Below are 21,969 nucleotides of genomic sequence, written 5' to 3' on the forward strand. Positions count from 1 at the left end.
CTCAGCAGTGCTGAGGTGTCTTCCACACTTGTTACTTTACTGGCACTTTGCAAGTGAGTTACTCCAAAGCTATTTAAAGGTTATTACAGAACTGATTGCAGTGTAAACATTCTCTCACTACATCTGTGTCCACAAATGTCTGTCAAGCATACCAATAGCTGGGACACAGTTCTGTTCTAACAGAAAGCCTCTTAGAAAACAGCCCATGGAAAAAGAATACGTTTGAAGAAATTGTGTGATTCTATAAAGGTTAACTGAAATGAAGGATAAACTGAAAAGTTATTCCAGTTGAATTATAGAAGAGTCACTTATGGCTGCTGGGTTTTTTGTATCCCTTTTTCCAGTGCCTCAACTAAGAAGAAAAAGCTTTGGGTTTTCCTAAAGTTTGGGGAAAAAAAAAAAAAATACAAAACAAAACACCACAAACCTTTCTTTACATGAAATGTTATGAGATTAAAATGTTAATTTTGCTGAGATAGTCTGGAGAGAAGTAAGCTAATCTACATGGGTCAAGTCTGAATTAGTTCTTTTTGACAAAGAGAAATCTTGTTGAACAAAAACATATCCAGTACGGACTAGAAATTAGTTTTCAGCTATAGGGAGCTGGGCTGATTTAAGACTCCAGCAAACATGTTTCACATAATTCATAAGAGAAATACAATGGGATATTGTTGGAATTGTTTGTCAGGGACTCTGAACAGCGGCTGAAGTTCTTGAGGATGACTTCATTGAACTAATAGTGCCAAGTCACATATAGCACTCATTTCCTATGGTTAGTACAAAGTTGTTCGAAAATTAGAAAAGTAATGAATTTAAGCCTAAGACAGTAATCTAAACTGTGCATAAACCCCATTATCAGTACCAGTCCAAGCATCATGTATATTGCAGTACAAGAGCATTACTGAGAGCATTCATTTTAAGGATAAATCACTTGACACTACAGAATTTGATTATTTTTTTGGAATACAGCTGTATTACCATATTCTGAGTAATCCATTCCTCAGTCTTTGGAAGAGCCTGTCATCTTATATATCTTACATCTATACGTTGTTTCATTGTCTAGAAGACTTCTTCACTGTGCAGAGTTACCTTGTCATGATGTGCTTTGGACTTCAGTTGTAGGCTTAGTAACCTCCGCGGGGTTACAGAAAGTGTCTATTCCATGTCAAATGAGCAGCCACAAACATTTGTAAAATTTAAGAGTCAACATGAAACATTTACAAAGCAAAATAATTGTTAGGCCATCCTACACAGGCATATTAACTCTATAATAATAACCATATACATGAGACAAATTATCCAAAAAATCCCATAGACATTGAGTCTGCATTTGTAATGGGAAACAGGACACCTTTACAACCCCCTCAAATGGGCTTCTCTTTAAGATACTTTATCTTTTCCTTCTCCAGCTATATGTGCCTTCTTTGCACATTTAGTAAGTTTTATACTCCAGCCCTATAGCCCACAATTTTTTTTATTTTTTTTTTTTCATACCATTAACTTAAATTTCCATCCTCAACCCCAGCCAGCAGAGCATGCTGTTTGAATATTAGACATAGAATTGGCATGTAAAAGCAACTCTTAGAAACTTGGTCTCCTCTGTTTTGGGGTGTGTGAGCCACGTCCTCTTCCCTTTGGTAAAAGCTAACTAATCCCAGGGTGGCTAACACAATGCACAGTCAGTTTATGAGACACACTGGAACCAAAGATTTGGCACAAGAACTCCGACTGAGGAATCCAGTAAAAACTTGGCCCTCAGCTAGTAATGTTCTGCTTGTTCTGGGCATCTCAAAGGAAGATCTGAACAATTGCTGCATGTAATTAATAATTCCATTGCTGTGTCCTGCCCCTTCCTCAGAAAAAAAAAATCATCATTTCCTAGTATATCATTGCAAGAAAACATTATGCTATTTATGCCTTTCCTAAGTGATGGACCTGGGAGAAAGAAGAACAAAATCACTGCCAAGCTTTTTGTTTGTTTGTTTTGGATAGGAGTCCTTTCAGCAGTTTCTTTTGAAAAAGCTTGGCCAAAAAGTAGCAAATCTGTAAGTAGCAGGGTTTGTTAATGACATGCTAGAATCACTTCTTTCAGCCTTTTCCAAACAGAGAGGATAGATGAATGGATGGATGATTCATCTTTGAAAAGGTTTGCAACCTCAAGATTTAAGACAGACAAGTCTGTAGATATCACTTTCCATCCCAATGTGACAAAGGAATGTTCATTCATGCTGTTGAATTCTACCTGTCCCAACAGCTGACAAGGATAACAACTGTGCACCATACTTGATAGTAATGTGAAAACTGTAAAGTCAGCAATATAGCAAAGGACAGAAAGAAACTCCACGCGTTGCACAGTGTTATTTTGCACAAATATTCTACTAAAGTTAAACAAAATTAAAAAGGCTTTGTGAAGTGCCTATGGTGACCCTTCAGTAATTTCTTGTAAAAAGAATTACCTATATACTCATTAAGATGTACTTTGAAATCATTTGCATTGTTATGGATGGAAAATAAGGCATTCTAGAAAAGTTGCCTTCACATAAAGATTCATCATAGCCCTTTATTCCATTTGTAGAACCCAATCATAATTAAAGACACATGAATATAATGCCACAGTGTGATGAAAAGCACAGAAACAATAGTAGAGTAGCAAAGCCCTGGGCTGTAGCAAGCGAGGATTTACTCAAACACAAGAATCACAGAAACAAAGAAAAAAATAAAATAAAATAAATAAAAATCCACCTACCCTTGTAAGGCCTCAGGTAAGCAGGGACCACCAGCAAGATACTGCTGCCTCCACTGCCAACCCTTAAATGATGTCTGGGAAGGGGTGGAGCCAGGATCCAGATGCATGCACCTGAACTCCCTTCCCACCAGGTGCTCAGTCACTGTTTCAAGCCGTGACTTAGCATTTCTGCTGCAATGAACACATTCCAATATAGGTATAGGGGTGTGATGTGAACAGTGCAGAAGGAATTTCTCCGTGTTCCTTCCTCAACTAATTTGTGATGAGCTAGGCAAGCTGTGCACTGTAGAAGAACAATTGGCAGATGCTAGCTCTATCAAACCAAAGAATTTGAGGCCACAGGACCTGTTAATAAGCATTGGGTGGCAGGGACTGACAGAGTGGTCTTTCAGCTGCTCCTGTCAGCAATCTGTAGCTCCTCTAGTTTTGTATCAGTGTCAAGAATGAGTCAGGAAGAAAGAGTAACAATAACTATTCTCTGTCTTTCCTGTATTTTCTCCCAGATGTCTTAATGTTTCTTCAAGCTCTAGAAACATTAAGTGAAATCTGTTTTCTTGTCAAACCTTTCTTTTCTGTGCTCTTGTAATTATTATATGAGTATTCAACCACATCCTACATCTTCCCTTGTCCCCCGCATTCTGCATCTTGCTATATGGTAACTTAACCACAGGGCAGATTTCATTACCATATTCCTTATTTTTCCACTCAGCAATATGAATTGGGAATTGACATCCTTCTGCTACTGAACTTGGTGCCTTTTCCTCCCTCACAGAAATAGGAAGATATGGGCCCTGATTATACTGTGTTCATTTATTCTGACGTCTTCCTCAGTCTATGATTTCTGTTGCCCTTTCCATTGCCATAATTTCTCATTGTGTGCTTTGTTTTCTTCCATCTACATGGCCATCCAAACACCTATTTTCTTACTCTTACTGCAATTAATCTCGTCTAAAAATCCAGTTTCTCTGAGAAAAATGGCCTTCCAAGTCTATAAGAATTAATTGGATCAAAATATTAGTATAACTGCTCTCATTTACACTTAAAATCCTCTCTTCTTCCTTTGTTCTCTGAGAATTTTGCCTAATTTGACTTTGGTGTAAGCTTCATAAACAAGGAAAACAAGTAGCTGAAATTTCAAATTACATTTTTTTGAGACCCAAATTAAGACTAAAACACTTGGCATATTCTGGAAGTTAGTTCTGCTTAGTGTTTAAAGTTGAGCATTGAGCCTCAGAGTATGCCATGCCTTTCGTTGGTTGGAAAATCTTGGCCTTTATGTCCCAGCCATTGCTAAAGATACTGCTGAGAGTCATCAGTTAGTGCTATTACCATTACATGCAGTGTGTCAGAGCATTCCAGTTGGTTTCTTCTCTTTTAGGGATGGATTACATTAATTGTTACACTATGAAAGAACTGAAAAACTTATAATTCTCTGCTCTGTGCTGCTAGAATTGTGCATGCTGCTTGAGACAACCCCAGGACTTGGACAGAGGTGTACTGGCTTTGGAAATGATTGTCTGATTCAGTAAAAGAGAGACAAAAAGAGACAGAAAATACCCTGCTCTGCCTACCAGAAACCGTAACGGAGGGGAACTTTATGTGCAACAGTAATAATAGCATGCAGCTCGGTGGCACAAGTCATAATTAGAACACTTCCCCAGTGATGAAAGACCCGCCAGTTTCATATCATTCATCTGACATTAAAATACTGTACTGCAGAAAGACGTGGTTAGTTTTGAGTCTGTAACGCAGTCATTCCCTAGAAAAAATCAGTGGATACTCATAGACATTTGCTGTGTTTTGTAACACTGACAACTACCACAGGCAATACGATTTTAAAAATAACTTTCATAAAAGAACTTTCAATTTACTTCCTGAGATCATAAATTGTCAAAGTTACTCAGAAAAGGAGGCTTAAGGGCCTGAACAGTTAATTGTTAGTACATTTTCGGGTTCACAAACCCACATCAGCTTCTCTCAAGGTTTTTGGGGTTCAGAAAAAGAAGCTTTTCTCTGGGCTCAGAGGAGGTGTTTTCAGCACAATATACAAAGTGCTGGAACAGGCTGCAGGAAGCATCGTCCTTCCCCTGGGCCCCGCTACACCCAGCTCCCAGCCAGAGGGAAGGACTGCCCCAGCAGAACAGTTACACCACAACTTACAACCATTTATTTGGAAATAGGAACCTAGGGCCTTTCCGATTTCAAAACCAGAGAAGCCTGAGTCTTGTCAAACCACAGCTGAAGGAAGAAGTGGTCTTTTCACTAGAAGTTACAGCGTACAGTCAAGCAGCAGTCCCAGCACTTGTGTGTCTGAGTATTATGGAGATTCCCTATTCAGCTGCTGCAGGACATTAACCCTCTTTCATAGTCTCCTGTTGAAGCAGTCCCTCTTGCACAGAGCGTGTTCAATATTCATGGACCTGGGGGAAGTGTGAAGGAAAGCCTCTGTGGGCCGATGCCTTCCAGTCCTTGCTGCCAAAAGGACTCTGGGCTGCTTTATGGAACTGGCAACAAAGGGAACTGCATTTGCATTGCAGGATATTTTGGCTGGATGTCTTAGGCTTACAGGTTATTATATATTTTCTGGGGGGAAAAAAAAATCATTTCACACTTTAAAGCAGAACCCTCACTAAAAGTACACAAGTTTGATCGATGAAATGATTCAAATCAGTTTAGTCAAGGCCTGGGATAATTGGAAAGCACATTCCAAAACATGCTCGATGGACTAAATTCCTTTAATTTCTTGCTGCCTAAATCAAATTGAAAATTTAAAAAAACTGCAAATGCTATTATTTTCAGTGATGTTATCAGAAATGCATGTTTTCCAGAGAAAATTACAAGGATTTTTTCATTCTTATTGTAACCGATTTTCAGAATATAGCAGTACATCTGCATCCTCTTGGCTGCAGCAATTGACTCCCCTCTGTCCTCCCTCCTCAGCTGTCTGTGATTCCTGCAGCTATGGTGAGATGCAGTCTTTCCTGACAAGTACTGTGGAGATCCTTCAATGAGGACAGTCCTTGTTCCCCTTTGGGCTTGGGATGCAAATATGGACTACATTTATTGCAGCTGTACAAGAAACTTCCTCCATTTCTGCACCTGTGCAAGTGCCCACCAGCAAAAGGTACTGTAGGGATTATTGTAGTCCTTATAACTGAATATCTTTGCATTTTTAGGGAAATTTCACAGGGAGAAACAGCAATGAGGCAGGTGGCCAAGAGCACATATGGCAGCACTGACATAAACATATGAAAATCATATCCAAAACAAGAGATCCAGTGGTTTTTTTTTTTTTTTTTTTTTTTGCCAAAGCAAACATATCCCTGAATTTCAGGAGCAGAGCATTGTCAGAGTGAAGGATGGCAGTTGCGTGTGCGTGCCATAAAGGTTTTGTAGAGCATAAACAAGCTGTGGGCCATTAAGAGAAGCAAATGGAGCCAAGTGTACCTTTAGCAGCCCAGCAATCTGTGACAGCTCTGTGCTGAGCGCAGCTCTTCCCTTGGGGAGCCACTTGCTGCCTGCTGCTGTGCTTTTTGCCTGTGTTCCTTTACTTCTCACTGCCATCAGAACCAAACTACAGCACAGAAAGGAACACAGTCACTGACCAAACAACCAAAAATCTCCCGCTACAACCTTAATAAAATATATGGGCTCTGATTCTTCCCATAAGATACAACACCTGGAGGACAATAGCCAACCCTACTGTGAGCATCTTATGGACATCACCTCACTCCCCGCCCGCTGCTCTTGTTCAGGTTTATGAGAACTCTCAGTGCAGACATTGCTTCTGCAGGACTGCAAGTTAGAAGAACTAAGTGGTAGCGTTACATCCCACAGGTGCTAAAGGATACATTGCAGATATCTTTGCATCGTGTCAGTCACTTTTAGAGCAAGGTGGAAAATGGTGTCACCAATCAGATGTGTCAGAGTGGGATTGCTCCCTGGAAGAATACGCCTTGGGCTTTGGGCAGCCCAGCTTTACGTTCCCTAAGGGATGGAAGTCTCACCACTTCCCTTCTACCACTTCTGCATTCACGCTGAAAATGGTCTCGGGGAGTTTTTCTTAGTGCTGCTCAAGTTTTTCCCTGTCCATTGCCACGCCATTGCAATTGGTCCTTCTGTCTCACTGGCAGCCCCACACCGATAGCGCAGTTACAGTAGAAGAACGGGGATTTCTGTCCTGACTTTGAGGCTCTCTGGGGATCACTTCTAACGACCTATTTGTAAGAGCTCTTTCCTGAGACAGTGACCGTGTGCTTACAGAAACTAAAAACAGACCCTTGGTTATAACCGCTCCTGCCGCTCCCTCAGCGACCAGGAGCACTGTGCCCGAGGGCAGAGCGGTGCCCCTGCTGCAGCCGTGGCAGTACCGCAGCGCCCGTCCACAATGAGCGCAGCTCCGTCGGCACCGACGAGGCTGGGCGGGTCCCGGGCGCTGCGAGGAGAGCGCTGAGCTCCGAGCACCGGACGGGAGACCAGATGGAAGAGGTGCCGTATGAAGCAACTAACCCCAAACCCACCGACAGTTCATGTTTCTGTCTGCCCGCTTTGGACGTTCGGTAGCCCTTCGTGAATAGCGAGCATCACTCCCCCGATCTCGGTGCCTTTCAGCAAGCTAAGAAGGAAGGGACGAGGGCTCGCACAAAGTTGCACAGACGCATTTTCAAGCACTCAGCCCGTGCTAGGAGCGCTGGCGGAGCACCGCAGCCCGTCCCGCCCTCGGAATCACTGCGCTGTCGGAGGGGCGTAGGGCCCCAAGGAACCTCGGCAGCCGCCCCGGTCCCGCCGCCTTTGTCCCCGCGCCACCGCCGCGGGCCCCCCTCCCCCCCCGCTCCTCCCCGGGCCCGACGCGGCCATTGGCGACGGACGGGGCCGGGGCGGGGCGGCGCGGGGCGGCGGCGCCCCATAAGAGGGGCCCCGAGTTGGGGACGCCGCCCTTCTTCGCCCGCCGCGCTTCGAGCCCCGCTCCGGTCCCGGATTACAAAGCCGCTCCGTTCCTCGCCGCCATGAGCTTCACCAGCAGCAAGAACTCCTCGTACCGCCGCATGTTTGGCGGGGGCAGCCGGCCCAGCAGCGGCACCCGCTACATCACGTCCACCACCCGCTATTCGCTGGGCAGCGCCCTGCGGCCCAGCAGCGCCCGCTATGTGTCCGCCTCGCCCGGCGGCGTGTACGCCACCAAGGCGACGTCGGTGCGGCTGCGGAGCAGCATGCCGCCCATGCGGATGCACGACGCCGTGGACTTCACCCTGGCGGACGCCATCAACACGGAGTTCAAGGCGAACCGCACCAACGAGAAGGTAGAGCTGCAGGAGCTCAATGACCGCTTCGCCAACTACATCGACAAGGTGCGCTTCCTGGAGCAGCAGAACAAGATCCTGCTGGCCGAGCTGGAGCAGCTCAAGGGCAAGGGCACGTCCCGCCTGGGCGACCTGTACGAGGAGGAGATGCGGGAGCTGCGGCGGCAGGTGGACCAGCTGACCAACGACAAGGCCCGCGTCGAGGTGGAGCGCGACAACCTGGCCGACGACATCATGCGCCTGCGGGAGAAGTGAGTGTGGGGCCGGCGCGGGGTTGGGGCCGGGCGCGGGGCGGGCACCCACCCCTCCCTCACCTCACCCGTGTGTCGCTGCTTGCAGGTTGCAGGAGGAGATGCTGCAGCGGGAGGAGGCCGAGAGCACCCTGCAGTCCTTCCGACAGGTGGGCGGGGCCGCCGCGGGGCGGTGGGGGCGGAGGGTCGGGGCTGGGGCTGGGGCTGGGGCTGGGGCTGGGGGCTGGCTCTGCCAGCACAAAGGCTGCTCGGCTCAACCCCTTGTTCTCCCCGTTGTTTTCTTTGGGGGGGGGTGCCGCCGTCCGGGGGGAGGGTGAGGCTATTGTCCCGCTTTATCCCGGTCTGGCCGGCTCCACAAAAGCGCTCCGACGTGGAATCGCTTTCTGATCCAATAGCTGTGAAAAGGCGCAGCCATCTGCGCGTAGGGCTGAAGGGTATTAATGGTTTCTATGGGATTCACCGAGGAATGCAGATCCAGGCATTATGGCCGGTATGGTGGCAGCAGATTGAAATAATGGATCCCTTTGTGTTGGAGGGGAGGGTGCCGTGGGCTGCATTCCTACCAAATGTGTAATGGTGGGGGCATATTCCTAGGGGAGACTGTGTGGGAAATACTGAACTCCTTCTGGATGAACCACGTCGGTCTGCACTCTCAAAAAAAACTGTCCCAGATACTAAGTATTTCCTATCAGCAGTGTTTGCTGATCAGAAGCAGACAAATGGGTTCCTTGGGATGAGCTCATAGCAGCTGTCTGTATCCCCTTCATGTGCATTAAGAATGTACAATTTAAGCTCATATAAGCAAAGATGTTAACATAAGAAACAATGCACTGGAGTTCAGTCTGTAGGAAGTTGCAGTGTCACACAGATGAACCAAAGCCGATGTGACAACCAACTGTGAAGCCTGCGGAAAGTTCTGAGCTGAAGTTTTGATTTGTGCAAAAACAGCTCTTGGCTTGCACTGAGGGCTGTTTGGAGTAGCAGATGTTCAGGAATGTGCCTTCTCAAAACAAGATAACTTCCTGAAACCTGCTGGTGTGAAACAACACTGCTATCACTCCTCTGGGCGGGAAGCAGCTGCCCTCCATCTCCGGACAGCTGGGCGCAGGCTGACCATCCCAGAGTTCTCCATAGGCAGTAATAGGTGTCACCACACAGGAAGTCATCGTTTGATTTTTAACATTTCTCTAATGGTCTTAGGAAGACAGTGTGAGAGCAGACACCAGGCAGGGTCTGGGAATGAGGTGTCCACTGACATTTTGGGGGCTGAAGCTTGAGATTGCAGCTCCAGGTACTGCCTTTAATCTAGGCTGCTGTGTTACTAGGGTTGAGCCAATCCCAGAAGTTGCCAAGTCAGTGCAGAGGCATTTCCCTTTTTGTTTTAAATTACTAGAGTTCAAGCACAAGCTCCTTTGACCTAAAGCTAGTTTAATCATGCATGCCGTTCTGGTGCACTTCAAGGCATGTCTTCCTCTCCCTCCAGCCGATGAAGCTTTGTGAAGGCTGTGGGCTATTATGTGAGTTGTGCTGTGCGTGCCTCACATTCATTGTCTGCTTCCCTGCCCTGTCGCTCAGCCTCCAGCTGCTCTGCCCATGCACTGTGCCCACATAACCTCTCAGTTTTACAGGCAAAAACTGCAGATCATTGTGTAAATTGACTTGTGGCATAAATGATACATGCTGCTGAGTTTGGTTTGAACAAGAGTATACCCAAATTTTCCCTACCACAAAAGAGTAGTTCTAACATGAAGATTTCGAAGAGAAAGTATGCTTGAGAGTTGCTGAGTTTTTTTCCTCTGAACGAGAAATGCCAAGTGACTTTCCTCATATGCTGTGGGGTGTCCTACATCAAATAAGCTTAGGGATTTGGTGACTAGTTTGTGCAACAAAAGAGGCATCATAATTAGTGAGAAAGTTATGTACTGCAGCTTTGTCAGATGCTCTGACAGCAGGGAACAGATCTGAGCCCATGACAAAGCGAACAGGTCAGCTCCTGGCAAACAAGGGATTTCCTGAAATAAATGAGGATGTTCAGCCATTAAAGAATCTCTTCAGATAAAGATCAATACATAGTCCAATTATTCATATGTGTGACTTAAACCTTGTTTACTCAGGCTATTAATAGCTTTTTCATTTACATGGCTCTAGAGAGTGCAGAATAAGTGCACTTAGCAAAAAATACAGTAAAATACACATTATGTACTCAACAAGCCTCCAGTTTAAAATGCTTTTTGTATATTAGAAGTTTCTTAAACTTCTGTAGCGCTTTGGTTCTGAGGGAAAAAAAAAAAAAAGATCCCATTTAGTACTGAGACTTGTGTAAAATCCACTGGAAAGTCTTTGGATTTCTCAGTAGTCATGTAAACATGTTAGGTCATAGTTGTGTAATTTCCTTCCAGAATGGTCTTTGAGTTTTTTGGGAGGAGAACAAATGCGTTAAGGAATTTTTTTTTTCTCTGAACTGGAGAACAGAGCCAAGATGAACCGTGGTGTGCAATTGGAGTTGATAGGAAACTTTCATAATACATTGAAGGGACATTCTGCTGGATAAAGAACAGTGGAGAATTCTTCTGGTGCAAAAAACTTAATCCCTGAATAGGAGTAATCCAAAGGATGGCTTCCTGGTAGTCTAAGGAAAACTTTTCCTGTTTCAAAGGTGCTGTAATAGTGAGCACTGCTGATTAGGAACGTTTATGTTCTGGACAAAATATAGAAAGGCTGTAATGCAAATAGTGAAAACATGATGCTTACGTTAATATGGTAAGAATGTAACCTCGCAGCCAATGTGAAAGGATCAGGCTTCCCCTTTATAAAGTGCTTTACTTGTATCTTTAAAATCTAAGCAGTTACTGATCGATGGTTAATTTTCAGTTATTTTTTGAACAAATTAACACCACTTTCATGCATCATTCATGGCGTATCATCTCTTGTGCCTTAAATGAATTTTTGCTGTTGATTAAGACTATCTCTGTCTAGCAAAGGGTGGAGTATTTGCCAGCTAATGTGAGGGTGTAGGCAGCAGTGACTGACTCCGTTTGTGTTTATGCTCGTGCCTGTTCCTCCAGGGACATCTGTCAGACTGCTTCGGGTAGTCTGTAGTCCTTATGCATACATCTCTAGATTTAACAGCGTGCTTTCAAGTTGTGATCTGTGGAGCCAAGGGGCTCTATGGTTTGTCACCAAGGAGTCCATAGGAGACTAACAGAAGTTTAAGCCCAATCGTATGGGTACACGGGTTGAACTTGTAAGCCCCACTGGCAAAGGTAGAATTCTGCAAATTGAAAGGTTAACTCCATGTTTTCAGTATTGTCAAGCTAGAAGAGCTTAGCACTGTCTTGTAAACTAGGTACGTGCTTTTGTCTTTGAGCAGGATTTATACCCACCACTCTTGGTCGTGGTCAGCAATATTGTAGCAAAGATGACACTTTCAAATGCTGCATAGTTCACAAAATTGTGATAAAGCAGCATATAATGATCTCTGAGGCTGGGGTAGGAAGTAGCAAAAATAAGATTGCTAATTGTTCTCTTCTCTCTGATCAGGATGTTGACAATGCCTCTCTGGCACGCCTTGATCTTGAGCGCAAAGTAGAGTCCCTGCAAGAAGAAATTGTCTTCTTGAAGAAGCTTCATGATGAGGTAAGCTGAATAATGAGGTCTGTGCCTGGGCACTGTCAGTCAAGTGAACAAGTAAACTCTGGTTCTGGCCTCTAGTCCTAACCTGTGCATTTTCTGCATAGTGTTGTTTATTAACTCTGAGTGTCTACTTCTCTCTAAGGAAATCCGGGAACTGCAGGCTCAGCTTCAGGAACAGCACATCCAAATCGATATGGATGTTTCTAAGCCTGATCTTACTGCTGCCCTGCGTGATGTCCGTCAACAGTATGAAAGCGTTGCTGCTAAGAATCTTCAGGAAGCTGAAGAGTGGTACAAGTCCAAAGTAAGTAAAATGCATTGTAGGATTATACAGATGCAGCAGCTGGCATTCAAATGAATTTTAGGTAATAGCTTTGCTGTAGCACTCAGTGTTCCTTCTGTACAGAATGCTAGCGTAACCACAGAGTAGAGTAGAGTAGTCTTTAAAGTCTCGGTCTGGGAAGAATACAGTTGGAAAAATCATTTGTGCCCTAAGTGCAGCATCAAACTAATGGGCTCAATTCCTGTTCTTCCTTATTCTTGTAGCTGGAGGCAATTCTTAAGTATATATTTAAGAAAGGATTTGAAACATAACAATCAGGAATAGAGAAGTTCAGTGTAATGTTCATGTTTATATTTCAAGCACTAGAACTTCCCTGCAGTGGCTTCAGTTGCTTCCAAATCCTGGGTCTAGAAGTAGTCTGTTACACCATTTTTGTGAAGTGCTAACCAAACTGGGTGTATCCTCAGTTTGCAGATCTCTCCGAAGCTGCTAATAGGAACAACGATGCCCTGCGCCAGGCCAAACAAGAAGCTAATGAATACCGCAGACAGATTCAGTCTCTCACCTGTGAAGTTGATGCCCTTAAAGGAAGCGTAAGTAGATGATGTTCTTCTGATGCAGCTTTTTAAGCACTATGCTGCTCAGTGGGTGGGTGTGGCTGCAGCTGATCTCCCATACAAGACAGCAGTGTACCCATCCTTCCTGAAGAAGACTCTCTGGGCTCCATTTGTCTGCATGTACTGTGTAGTGCACTGCTCAGATTGCTATACTGAACTGGTCTTTCTCAAGGTGTAAACAATACGGAATGAGCTATACAGAGCCTGAAGGGACAGTGGAAAAGTGCAGATCTAGCGCTTTCTAGAATCCAGTTGCCTGAAAGGCTGGCTTGAAATTGATTTAACTGTATAATACACCTGTAGATTCCCTCACCAAGTGCTGTCTGCATACTGACTTGTACTGTGTTTGGCTTACTGTGGGGGTTTGCTTTGCTGTCTGGTAGAATAAATGTGAAACGTCTCATCAGACAGCAGAATAACACACCTGGACTTCGCAAGGGTAGGATAAAGAGATGATAAACTGGGGACCACGTTTGAGTATCTTCAGAAAGGACACCGTTGTTCAAATTCCCTTTGTGTTTTTTCCTTATTTTAAGTTATAAAGGTCCCTTGACGTTAGAAAGAGTGGCTGAACTGTAGTTGTACTTGACTTTATTCTCTTCCAGAATGAATCCCTGGAGCGCCAGATGCGTGAAATGGAGGAGAATTTTGCTGTTGAAGCTGCTAACTACCAAGACACTATTGGCCGCCTGCAGGATGAGATTCAGAACATGAAGGAAGAAATGGCCCGTCATCTTCGTGAGTACCAGGACCTGCTGAATGTAAAGATGGCTCTTGATATTGAGATTGCTACCTACAGAAAACTGCTGGAGGGAGAAGAGAGCAGGTAAAAATCACATGCAGACACTTACCTTCTAGCAGTTACTGTTTAGAGATTCTGTACCATTGTCTGACTTCATCCATTTCTTCTTTTCCTTCAGGATTAACATGCCTATTCCAACCTTTGCTTCTTTGAACCTGAGAGGTAAGCTGTTTCATTTGGGTCTGTGCTTTTAATCTTTAGCAACAAGGTCATGGATAGTTCCTTTTACTCTGGCATTTGAACTGGTGTAAATGCAGCTGTATATGGAAGTCATTCTTACACACAACTACAGTATTTGCAATTACTTAATTTTGGATGAGGTGCTACTTTGTTCCTGGGCCTACACATAAAGAAAGTATCAATACATAACAGAAATCCAGATCACTTGTTGAAGTTGCTTTAAGAGGAATAAGAAGAAAATAAGTAAAGCAGGTTTATAATTCATTATCAAAGAGAAGAGGACTTCTTCATATACTAAACTGGGATTCTGAAAGTAGATACTGACGTTACTTGGTTCTTTGAGGAGGCACTTCATTTAGATGCTTGCTAACAATACATTTTCTTCTCCAGAAACCAACATTGAGTCTCAGCCAATGGTTGACACTCACTCGAAGAGGACACTTCTAATTAAGACTGTGGAAACTAGAGATGGACAGGTTGGTGGTAACTTCAGGTTTTTTTTATTTCTATCTCAGCTGGTTACTTTGTCCAGTGCTGTAGCCTTGGCCACTGGTTGGCATCAGGCATCAGTACCTGGCAGTCCAAGCTGCATGTCTGAACATGCAGATGTAACAAATGTACTTCTGTGGAACAGACCACAAAACAGATCTGAGAATAGCTTGAGTGGCTGACAGCCTCTGTTTAGAGGAGACTTTAGGTTCAGTTGAGTTGCAAGCCCTCAAGATCTCTGTCACATAAGAAAAATGTTGCAGAAGCATTTATTGAGGGTAGGATAGAGTATTTGGAATAAATTGATGTTTAAATGGTTTAAATGGACCTGCACACACTTAGCCATCTGAACTTCTCATTCATAGGCAAATGCTGATGCATTTGTTCACATCTATGCTACTATTTGGTTCAGTTCTAACTCTTTATAACAACTGTCTTTAAGCTTAATGCAAGTGTCTCTGCTTTTCAACAGGTTATTAATGAAACTTCCCAGCATCATGATGACTTGGAGTAAAGCTGAAGTGAAGATGCAAACTTAATGCAGGAGAAATTCTTACCAGCAAGGTTTTAAAAAGTTCATGTCTTAAAGGAAGAAACAGCTTTCAAGTGCCTTTCTCCAGTTTTTCCATGAGCGCAAGATTATTATGCTAGGAAATAGGTGTTAGATCTTGCAAACTGACTCTCCCCGAAGGATTAGAGTTTACAATGGAGTCTAGTTTACAAATAGCAATATCTTGTGCTGCAATACTGTTTTTAAGTATCTGAATTTAATAAAACTGCTTTTTCCAGCACAGTATGAGCAACCTGTCGCTACTTCAATAAATCTTTGGAAAATGGCTCTTGATGTGTTCTAATTTAACTTCATGACTTTCTGCAAAGCCATAACTTAATGCTGGAATTACTTTACGGTTGACAACTCCAATACTGATTGTGTGGAATATTGTTTTCAGATTAAGTAGACAAACTGTCTTCCCATTTACTGCTTAGGTTTTGGAACCAATTAAAATGGACTATAACTGGCAGATGCATAATGTATTGATACTTACCAGTTGAATAAAATGATACTTCAAGCTAATAAAAATTAATCTTGTTTTCATATATCAGTTATCCAGTTGATGAGCTGAGTACTCAAAATGCATTGGAGCTAGGCTGTATAAAATGTGTTAGACAAATAAGTGAGACGTAGCTCATGCACACCCTTATCTGAGACAGCACCTTTGCAAAATTAACAGCTGACTTGATGTATTGACTTCATTTTCCAGGAAAGATTAGTTCCCAAAGGCTTGTTTGTATTACAGAAGCTAAAATGAAGGCTTCAGCTGGACATACTCAGTTTACAGAGATATTTAAAAGGAAAACAAGGAAAACAGCTTTCCCTAGCTGTGCTGTAATATTAGCTCTTTCTGAACACTTCTAGTAGAGAGGAGAGCCTGACTGATCTGTGTTTTCTGCTGAATATCAGCCTCAGTGCAGCCAAATGGGGGCAACTCCCATCTGGACTGACAGCCTTTTGAGAGAAGGGAGAGGAAGAAGGAAGAGGTTTCAGTTCTCTCTGAATGATATTAAATTAAAGTTTCTTCTCTTTTGCAGAACAAGACTCTTTTCAAATTAATATAGTCAAGGTACAAAAGTAACTTCCATTCCACATTACTTCTGTCTTTCTGTAAGCATTCAGTAAGATTTCATTTGTGGGATGAGTAAATGAAGACTAGAACTGTTTGATAAGTATGCATTGCATTCATTCCTTTTTCAAGGTGAAGATATAAAGGTTAAGTTCAGTGTTGTGCAGACACTTTCATAAGCGTGTGGGAGCTGATCTTTACAAAAGATTACCCAGGCAAAAAAAAAAATAACATTTTTTCATTGCAATTAATTAGTTCTTCCCTTTGTTTTAGTGCATGATTAACAGAAGCAGTGCTGGTGGAAGGAGGCAGTGGGAGTCCACATTTCTATGCTATTGGCTGCAGCACCCAGCCAGGAGCTATGCAGTAATCAAGATGCCAAAAGGGAAGCTAGTCAGGGACAGCCTAGTGAGCAAGATACTCTCATTGAAAAGTGAGAGTGAACCCAGCATCTCATGCTGTACAGGTTAAAACACAAGGCTTTTTATGTAACATACAACTACAGTTGGGAGGCGCCCTTTGCGATAGCAGTAGCTCTGGGCACATAACAGCTCATTCTGAGCACTTAACTGACGCCGTCTGCAACCTTTAAGGATAAAAATGCAGTAAGGCACTTTCATCCTGCCTACAGCAGCTTTGGGCACTGGAGAGCTCATTTCTGCTGAAGCACTGGGGAGCACCGAGTAGTGGCACTGCTGGGCAGGAGGAAGAGGCTCTGCCTAGGGACAGCAGGGACCTGTGGCACATGCTGCTGGAGATCACCTGAGTTGTGAGAGCCTTTCAGATGCTGCTTCTCCCTCTGCCACCAGTTGCCTGGCTCAGTTCTTTCCGTTGCCCTTGTTTCCTCACCAACAAGATAAAAGTAGTGACTGTGAAGCCTTGACAGCGAACCAAAGGAGTTATTCCTGGTTCTTGTGTTCAGGGTTACTCACAGCCCAGAGAAATACGCAATAGTTTTCAATCCTGCAAATAAATAGAAATAAATAAAATTTGGTTGCCAAGGGGATAGGAAGGCTGCAGGAGGCTATTCTGAAGCCTGCAGTCTGCACAAGCACAGTGTTCTCACAGCAGAAAGCAGAGCACGTGGTGGCTGAGTAAACCTTGATTGGATTGAGGCATGCCAGGCTCATGCTCATATATAACTGCTGTAAGCATCTTAGTGCTGAGCCAGCAGCTAACAGACTTGTGTTCTCACCCTAGTGACCACACTATGGCTGTGGGTCACAGCTGCAGCTGTGCAGACCCAGTAACCAGCCTTGGGATGCTGCTCCTACAGCCAAGCAGCAGCATGGACAGACAGATTTCCAGTTCACCAAGGCAGAACTGATTCTGCCTGTCACTTCTGTTGCATTATTAAACCCTACGGTATCTAACTCCACCCTCTGAGGGTGTAAGGATATTAATCCTCCAGATAATCTTGAGTCCTTGTACTTGATTTATTTTGCTTGATGTGACCAAGAACTTCTTGCCTTGCCCTCCCCCTTCCCTTATCTTGTTATTAGCATAGACCCCATTCCAAGCCTGTGGAAACAGGTAACACAAAAGCACGGCAGAGAACTACTGAAAAGGAGTGGTGCTCAGTTAGTGACTGCTGGGCGTCCCCTGCAGTGAGGCACCTGTAGCCTCAGGCTCTTCATGCAAAGCCACAAAAGCACCCAAGGAACCAAGATCTTCATAAAACTTTTATAGAAGACCACTCATCTTCAGCTGTTGTGAAAATTCCACCAAGGGGTGTCTATATCAGAGATGGTACCCAATTCTGACTGTGATCAGAGAGTTACAGGGCTCATGCTTAGAGTCCTAGGTAAGAGTCATAGAATAAAACCATAGGATTGTTTGAGTTTGGAAGGGGCCCTTAAAAGCCACCGAGTTTAACTCCTCTGCAATAAGCAGAGACACCTACAACCAGATCAGGTGCACAGAGCCCCATCCAGCCTGACCTTGAACATCTCCAATGATAAGGTTTCCATCACCTCTCTGGGCAACCTGTTTCAGTGCCTCACCATTCTTATTAACAAACACCTTCCTTATATCCAAAATCTCCCCTCCTTTTATTTGAAACCATTTCCCCTTGTCTTCTCACAGCAGATCCTGATAAAGAGTCTGTCCCCTTCTTTCTTATAGCCCCATTTTAGATACCAAACAGCCACCCTCAGATCTCCTCAGAGCCTTCTCTCCCCCAGGCTGCACAGCCCCAGCTCTCTCAGCCTGTCCTCAAATGATCCCTTGGATCATTTGTGTGTCCCTCCTCTGGATGTATTCCAACAGGCCCACATTTCTCCTGCACTAAGGACTCCACATGAGGTCTCACAGCACAGGGGTTGCTTAAGCCAGCTGGTGTAAAGGGAGATGCCCAGGAGTGTGAACCCCCACATTCAGAGATGAGTGGCTGAATGGCTGGATAGAGGAGCTCACTGATGCCCTAATGACAGGTAAACATCAGACATTCTAATTTCAAATTAATTCACAAGGGAAAAGAAGAGAAGCCTGGATATTATTGAAATCTCTGAAGTCATTTGCATATAATTAACTGCTTTAACAGACATTTGCTTGAGAGCAGTCACACATACAGAACTAGGAGGTGCCAAAAATAAAAATCACATTTTGAATCTTCACTTGGTCCTTTCGTGCTCATGCAGAATACTACAGATTTCAGCTGTAAACTCACAGACCTTTCTCATGCAGTGCACATACCAGACCTCACTTCAGCAACTGCTTCAGTGAGTGTTCACAAATCCCATGAGATAGATATTACAGCCCTGATCTGCACATGGGACTATGTAGAACAACCACCAAAGCCACTGCTGGGGTCCTGGCTCCATGAAGAGCCCACAGGTGAAAGCTGGCTTTGAGCTTCGGTCCACAGCAGCCAAACTCACTGCCTCAGAAAAGGGTAAGTCCGTAGGAGCCCAACCTCTGCACAGTGGCATGTAATGGTTTCCATGCAAACTCCTCAGCCTGACATTTTCTGCCCAGCTCTTTTTCAGAGACGTGTATCAGCTGTCCCCCTGTGGTGGGTTACACGAACTGCAGCCTGTGGAAATGTCTCCTGTCTGACAGATCCTTACATCGAGCACACTGTACGGGTTTGTACAGTACCAAATGGAAGTAATGATTCTAAAGATGTCTCAGATTTGGTAGACACCAAACAAAATCACTTTCAGGATGGAGAATCGTGGAAGATTGACTCCAGCCAGCAGCCGAGCACCCACAGCTGCTTCCTCCCCCCTCATCCCCCCTCACCTCCAATGGGAGAAAATAGGAGGAACAAAAGTGAGGAAGATTGCGGGTTGAGATAAAGACAACACAACTGGTGAAGGAAAGAGAGGAAGACAAGTTATGACCAAAGCAGAGGAAATCATGCAGTACTGCTGCAGACCTGCTTTTCATGAACCCACGCTGGCTAGTCCCGACCCCCCAGCTGACCTACACATGCTATGCGATCTCCCTCCAGAATTATGTTCTGTAATCTTTCCTAGCATGATGCTGTACAATTAGGGATACCCATTTGTATCAGTTGTCCCACTGTGACACCTCCCAGCATTTTTCTTCTGAACTTTCTCCTCTCTAGGCTAAACAGTCCCAGTTATCATGGTCTCTTCTGCTGTATCAGATGCTTCGGGCCCTTCTGCTAGACTTGCTCTATTATGTCCATGCCTCTCTTGCAGTGGGGAGCCCAGAGCTGGACAAGGCACTGCAGGTGGGCATCACTAGGGCTGAGCAGAGGTGACTGTGCTCCTCAGAAAGCATAGCTTCACTGTGGAATTACACTGACTGGTCATGAAAAGGACCCATAGGTGAGGGTGACCCAGCAGATAGGAGGGCAAGTAAAAGCAGGAGCTCTGCTGTAACTTATGAACAGACATAACGGGTCAGACCAACTACCCTACTTACTGAAAGTGCTGGCTTAAGAAACAGGACCCCAATTCCTAAAATAACTTCCATTTTTGGAAATTTTTTAAGCCAGAGCCTTTATCCAAATCATTTATAAACTTGTCTGATCTATTTTGAAACATTTGATATTTTTTTTTTCTAACAGCCTTTATCTTATAATATGTCAGCAAACAAACAAAAAAAACTTTGATCATTTTATTTTCACTTTGTGATTATTTTGTTTACTTTCCAGTAGTTCCTGTGTTATGACACATAGTAAAAATTAATTTTGCATTCAATCCATGACAACCCTTACTTAGCAGACTTCTCCAGTAGATCCCTGACACATCTCAATATACTTCCACTGTTCATACTGTCTTATCATTTAGGAGCCCTCATTTAAGAGCTTAAAATCCTCATCACTCTTCTTATTTTAGTTTTGCTATAATCTATTTAAAACACAGTGACCAAGATAACAAGCAGTCTTCAAGACACGTGCATTGGAGCAATACAGAATGACATAAAGGGAACTCTCACTTCGTGCTCAGTTATTTTAAGGTAAGTAAAAATATCCCATCTAGATTTTTGATGATTGCTCAGTACTGTGCTGACATTTTCAGGAAGTTATTCACATTGACTTGAAGTCCTATTTCCTAAGGACTAATAGCTAATTCAGAACTCCAGCTACATAGAGTTATTTTTCCCCATGCTTTGGGGTCACTGACGTTAAATTTACATCTGCTATTTGATCGCACAGTCAGCATGCCAACTACAATATCCTTCTGCAACTCTGAGCTTAGCATTGATACTGACTGTGCATAATAAATTTGCAAGAACAGAAACTTTGTTAACTTACTATTCATTGTTTGCTAGATCACCAAGGAATATACTGAATGCTAAAACCTAAACTGCAAATACTGGTGGGAGCACAACTTCCCTCTACAGTGAAGGCCATCTGTTATTGTAATGCTATAATGTGATGGAAAGCACAGCAATGACAGCAGAGCAGCAAAATCCCAGGCTGCAGCAAGTGGAGACTTGCCCAAATACAACAGCCACACACACAGAAACAAAAGAAAAACACTACTCACCCTCAGAAAAGCTCAGGCATACAAGAATCTCCAGCAAGATACTCTTGCTTCCACTATGAATCCTTGAATGTCTGGGAAGGGGTGGATCCTGGCTGCACCCCTTCTGGTCACTCAGCTGCCTTGCATACACCTGAGCTCCTCTGGGCTGGCCCTGCCTTCCCACCAGGTGCTCAATCACTGTTTCAAGCCATGACTCAGCATTTCCACTCCAATTATGTATGTCTTTTTCCCACTTTCTGACTTGAAGTAGAGAGGATCTTTCCCTGTTACTCCTTAGAATTCTGCAAAAACTTCTGGCAAAACTTTCCGTTTGTCTCACCCTTACCCACAAAGAATCACAGAACCATAGAATATCCCTGGGTTGGACCCACAAGGATCATCAAGTCCAACCCCTGGCTCCATACAGCACCACCCAATATTCAAACCCAGTGACTGAGAATGCTGTCCAGGCACTCCTTCAGCTCTAGCAGTTGAGGCTGCACCCCCTGCCCTGGGCAGCCTGTTCCACGCTCCCGCCCAACCTCTGGTGCAGACCGTTCCCCTGAGCCCCAGCTGCCCGTCCCCTGACCAGCTCCATGCCGTTCCCTCCGGCCCTGTCGCTGTCACACAGAGCAGAGCTCAGCACTGCCCTCTGCTCCCTGTGAGGAGCAGCCGCCATGGCAGCTCCCCTCAGCTTCTCTGCTCTAGGCTGAGCAAACCTAGGGATCTCAGCTGCTCCTCATACATCTCGACTTTTAGACCCTTCACCACTTTCATAGGCCTTCTTTGGACACTCTCTAGTAGTTTTATGTCCTTCCTGTACTGTGGCACTCCAAACTCTACCCAGTGCTGGAGCTGAGGCTGCATGGAGCAGAGCGGACAGCCCCTCCCTTGCCTGGTGGCAGTGCTGAGCCTGCTGCACCCTAGGGCACAGTTGGCCTTTGAGCTGCCAGGGCACACTGCTGGCTCACATTCACCTCGCTGTCACCCAGGCCACCAGACCTCTCTCTGTGGGGTTGCTGTCCAGTCTCTCATCCTCTAAACTGTAAATGTACCCAGGATTGCACTGACCTAAGTGCAGAATTCAGCAATCGCTCTTATTA

At 44.4% G+C, this 21,969-nt stretch overlaps 1 protein-coding gene across 1 annotated transcript; it reads left to right on the forward strand.

Annotated features, from left to right (window-relative positions):
- The first annotated feature begins 7,682 nt into the window (after positions 1 to 7,682).
- VIM (vimentin) lies at positions 7,683 to 15,399 on the forward strand. The gene is made up of 9 exons (XM_042817425.1): positions 7,683 to 8,297; positions 8,386 to 8,446; positions 11,838 to 11,933; positions 12,073 to 12,234; positions 12,681 to 12,806; positions 13,436 to 13,656; positions 13,751 to 13,794; positions 14,203 to 14,288; positions 14,774 to 15,399. The coding sequence occupies exons 1-9, from the start codon at positions 7,753 to 7,755 to the stop codon at positions 14,813 to 14,815; spliced, it is 1,383 nt and encodes a 460-aa protein (XP_042673359.1). The 5' UTR covers positions 7,683 to 7,752; the 3' UTR covers positions 14,816 to 15,399.
- The last annotated feature ends 6,570 nt before the right edge of the window (positions 15,400 to 21,969 follow it).

This window comes from Centrocercus urophasianus, unplaced genomic scaffold (assembly GCF_019232065.1).
Source record: "Centrocercus urophasianus isolate 14NV4802_14NV808 unplaced genomic scaffold, USGS_Curo_1.0 seq_16, whole genome shotgun sequence".
Lineage (NCBI taxonomy): Eukaryota > Metazoa > Chordata > Aves > Galliformes > Phasianidae > Centrocercus > Centrocercus urophasianus.

Excerpts from the sequence above, each read along its gene's own strand:
- VIM (XM_042817425.1), top strand. The coding sequence starts at position 7,753 with ATGAGCTTCACCAGCAGCAAGAACTCCTCGTACCGCCGCATGTTTGGC. Across the intron at positions 11,934-12,072 it reads TGAAGAAGCTTCATGATGAG|GAAATCCGGGAACTGCAGGC; the intron begins GTAAGCTGAATA and ends CTTCTCTCTAAG. Across the intron at positions 12,807-13,435 it reads TTGATGCCCTTAAAGGAAGC|AATGAATCCCTGGAGCGCCA; the intron begins GTAAGTAGATGA and ends ATTCTCTTCCAG.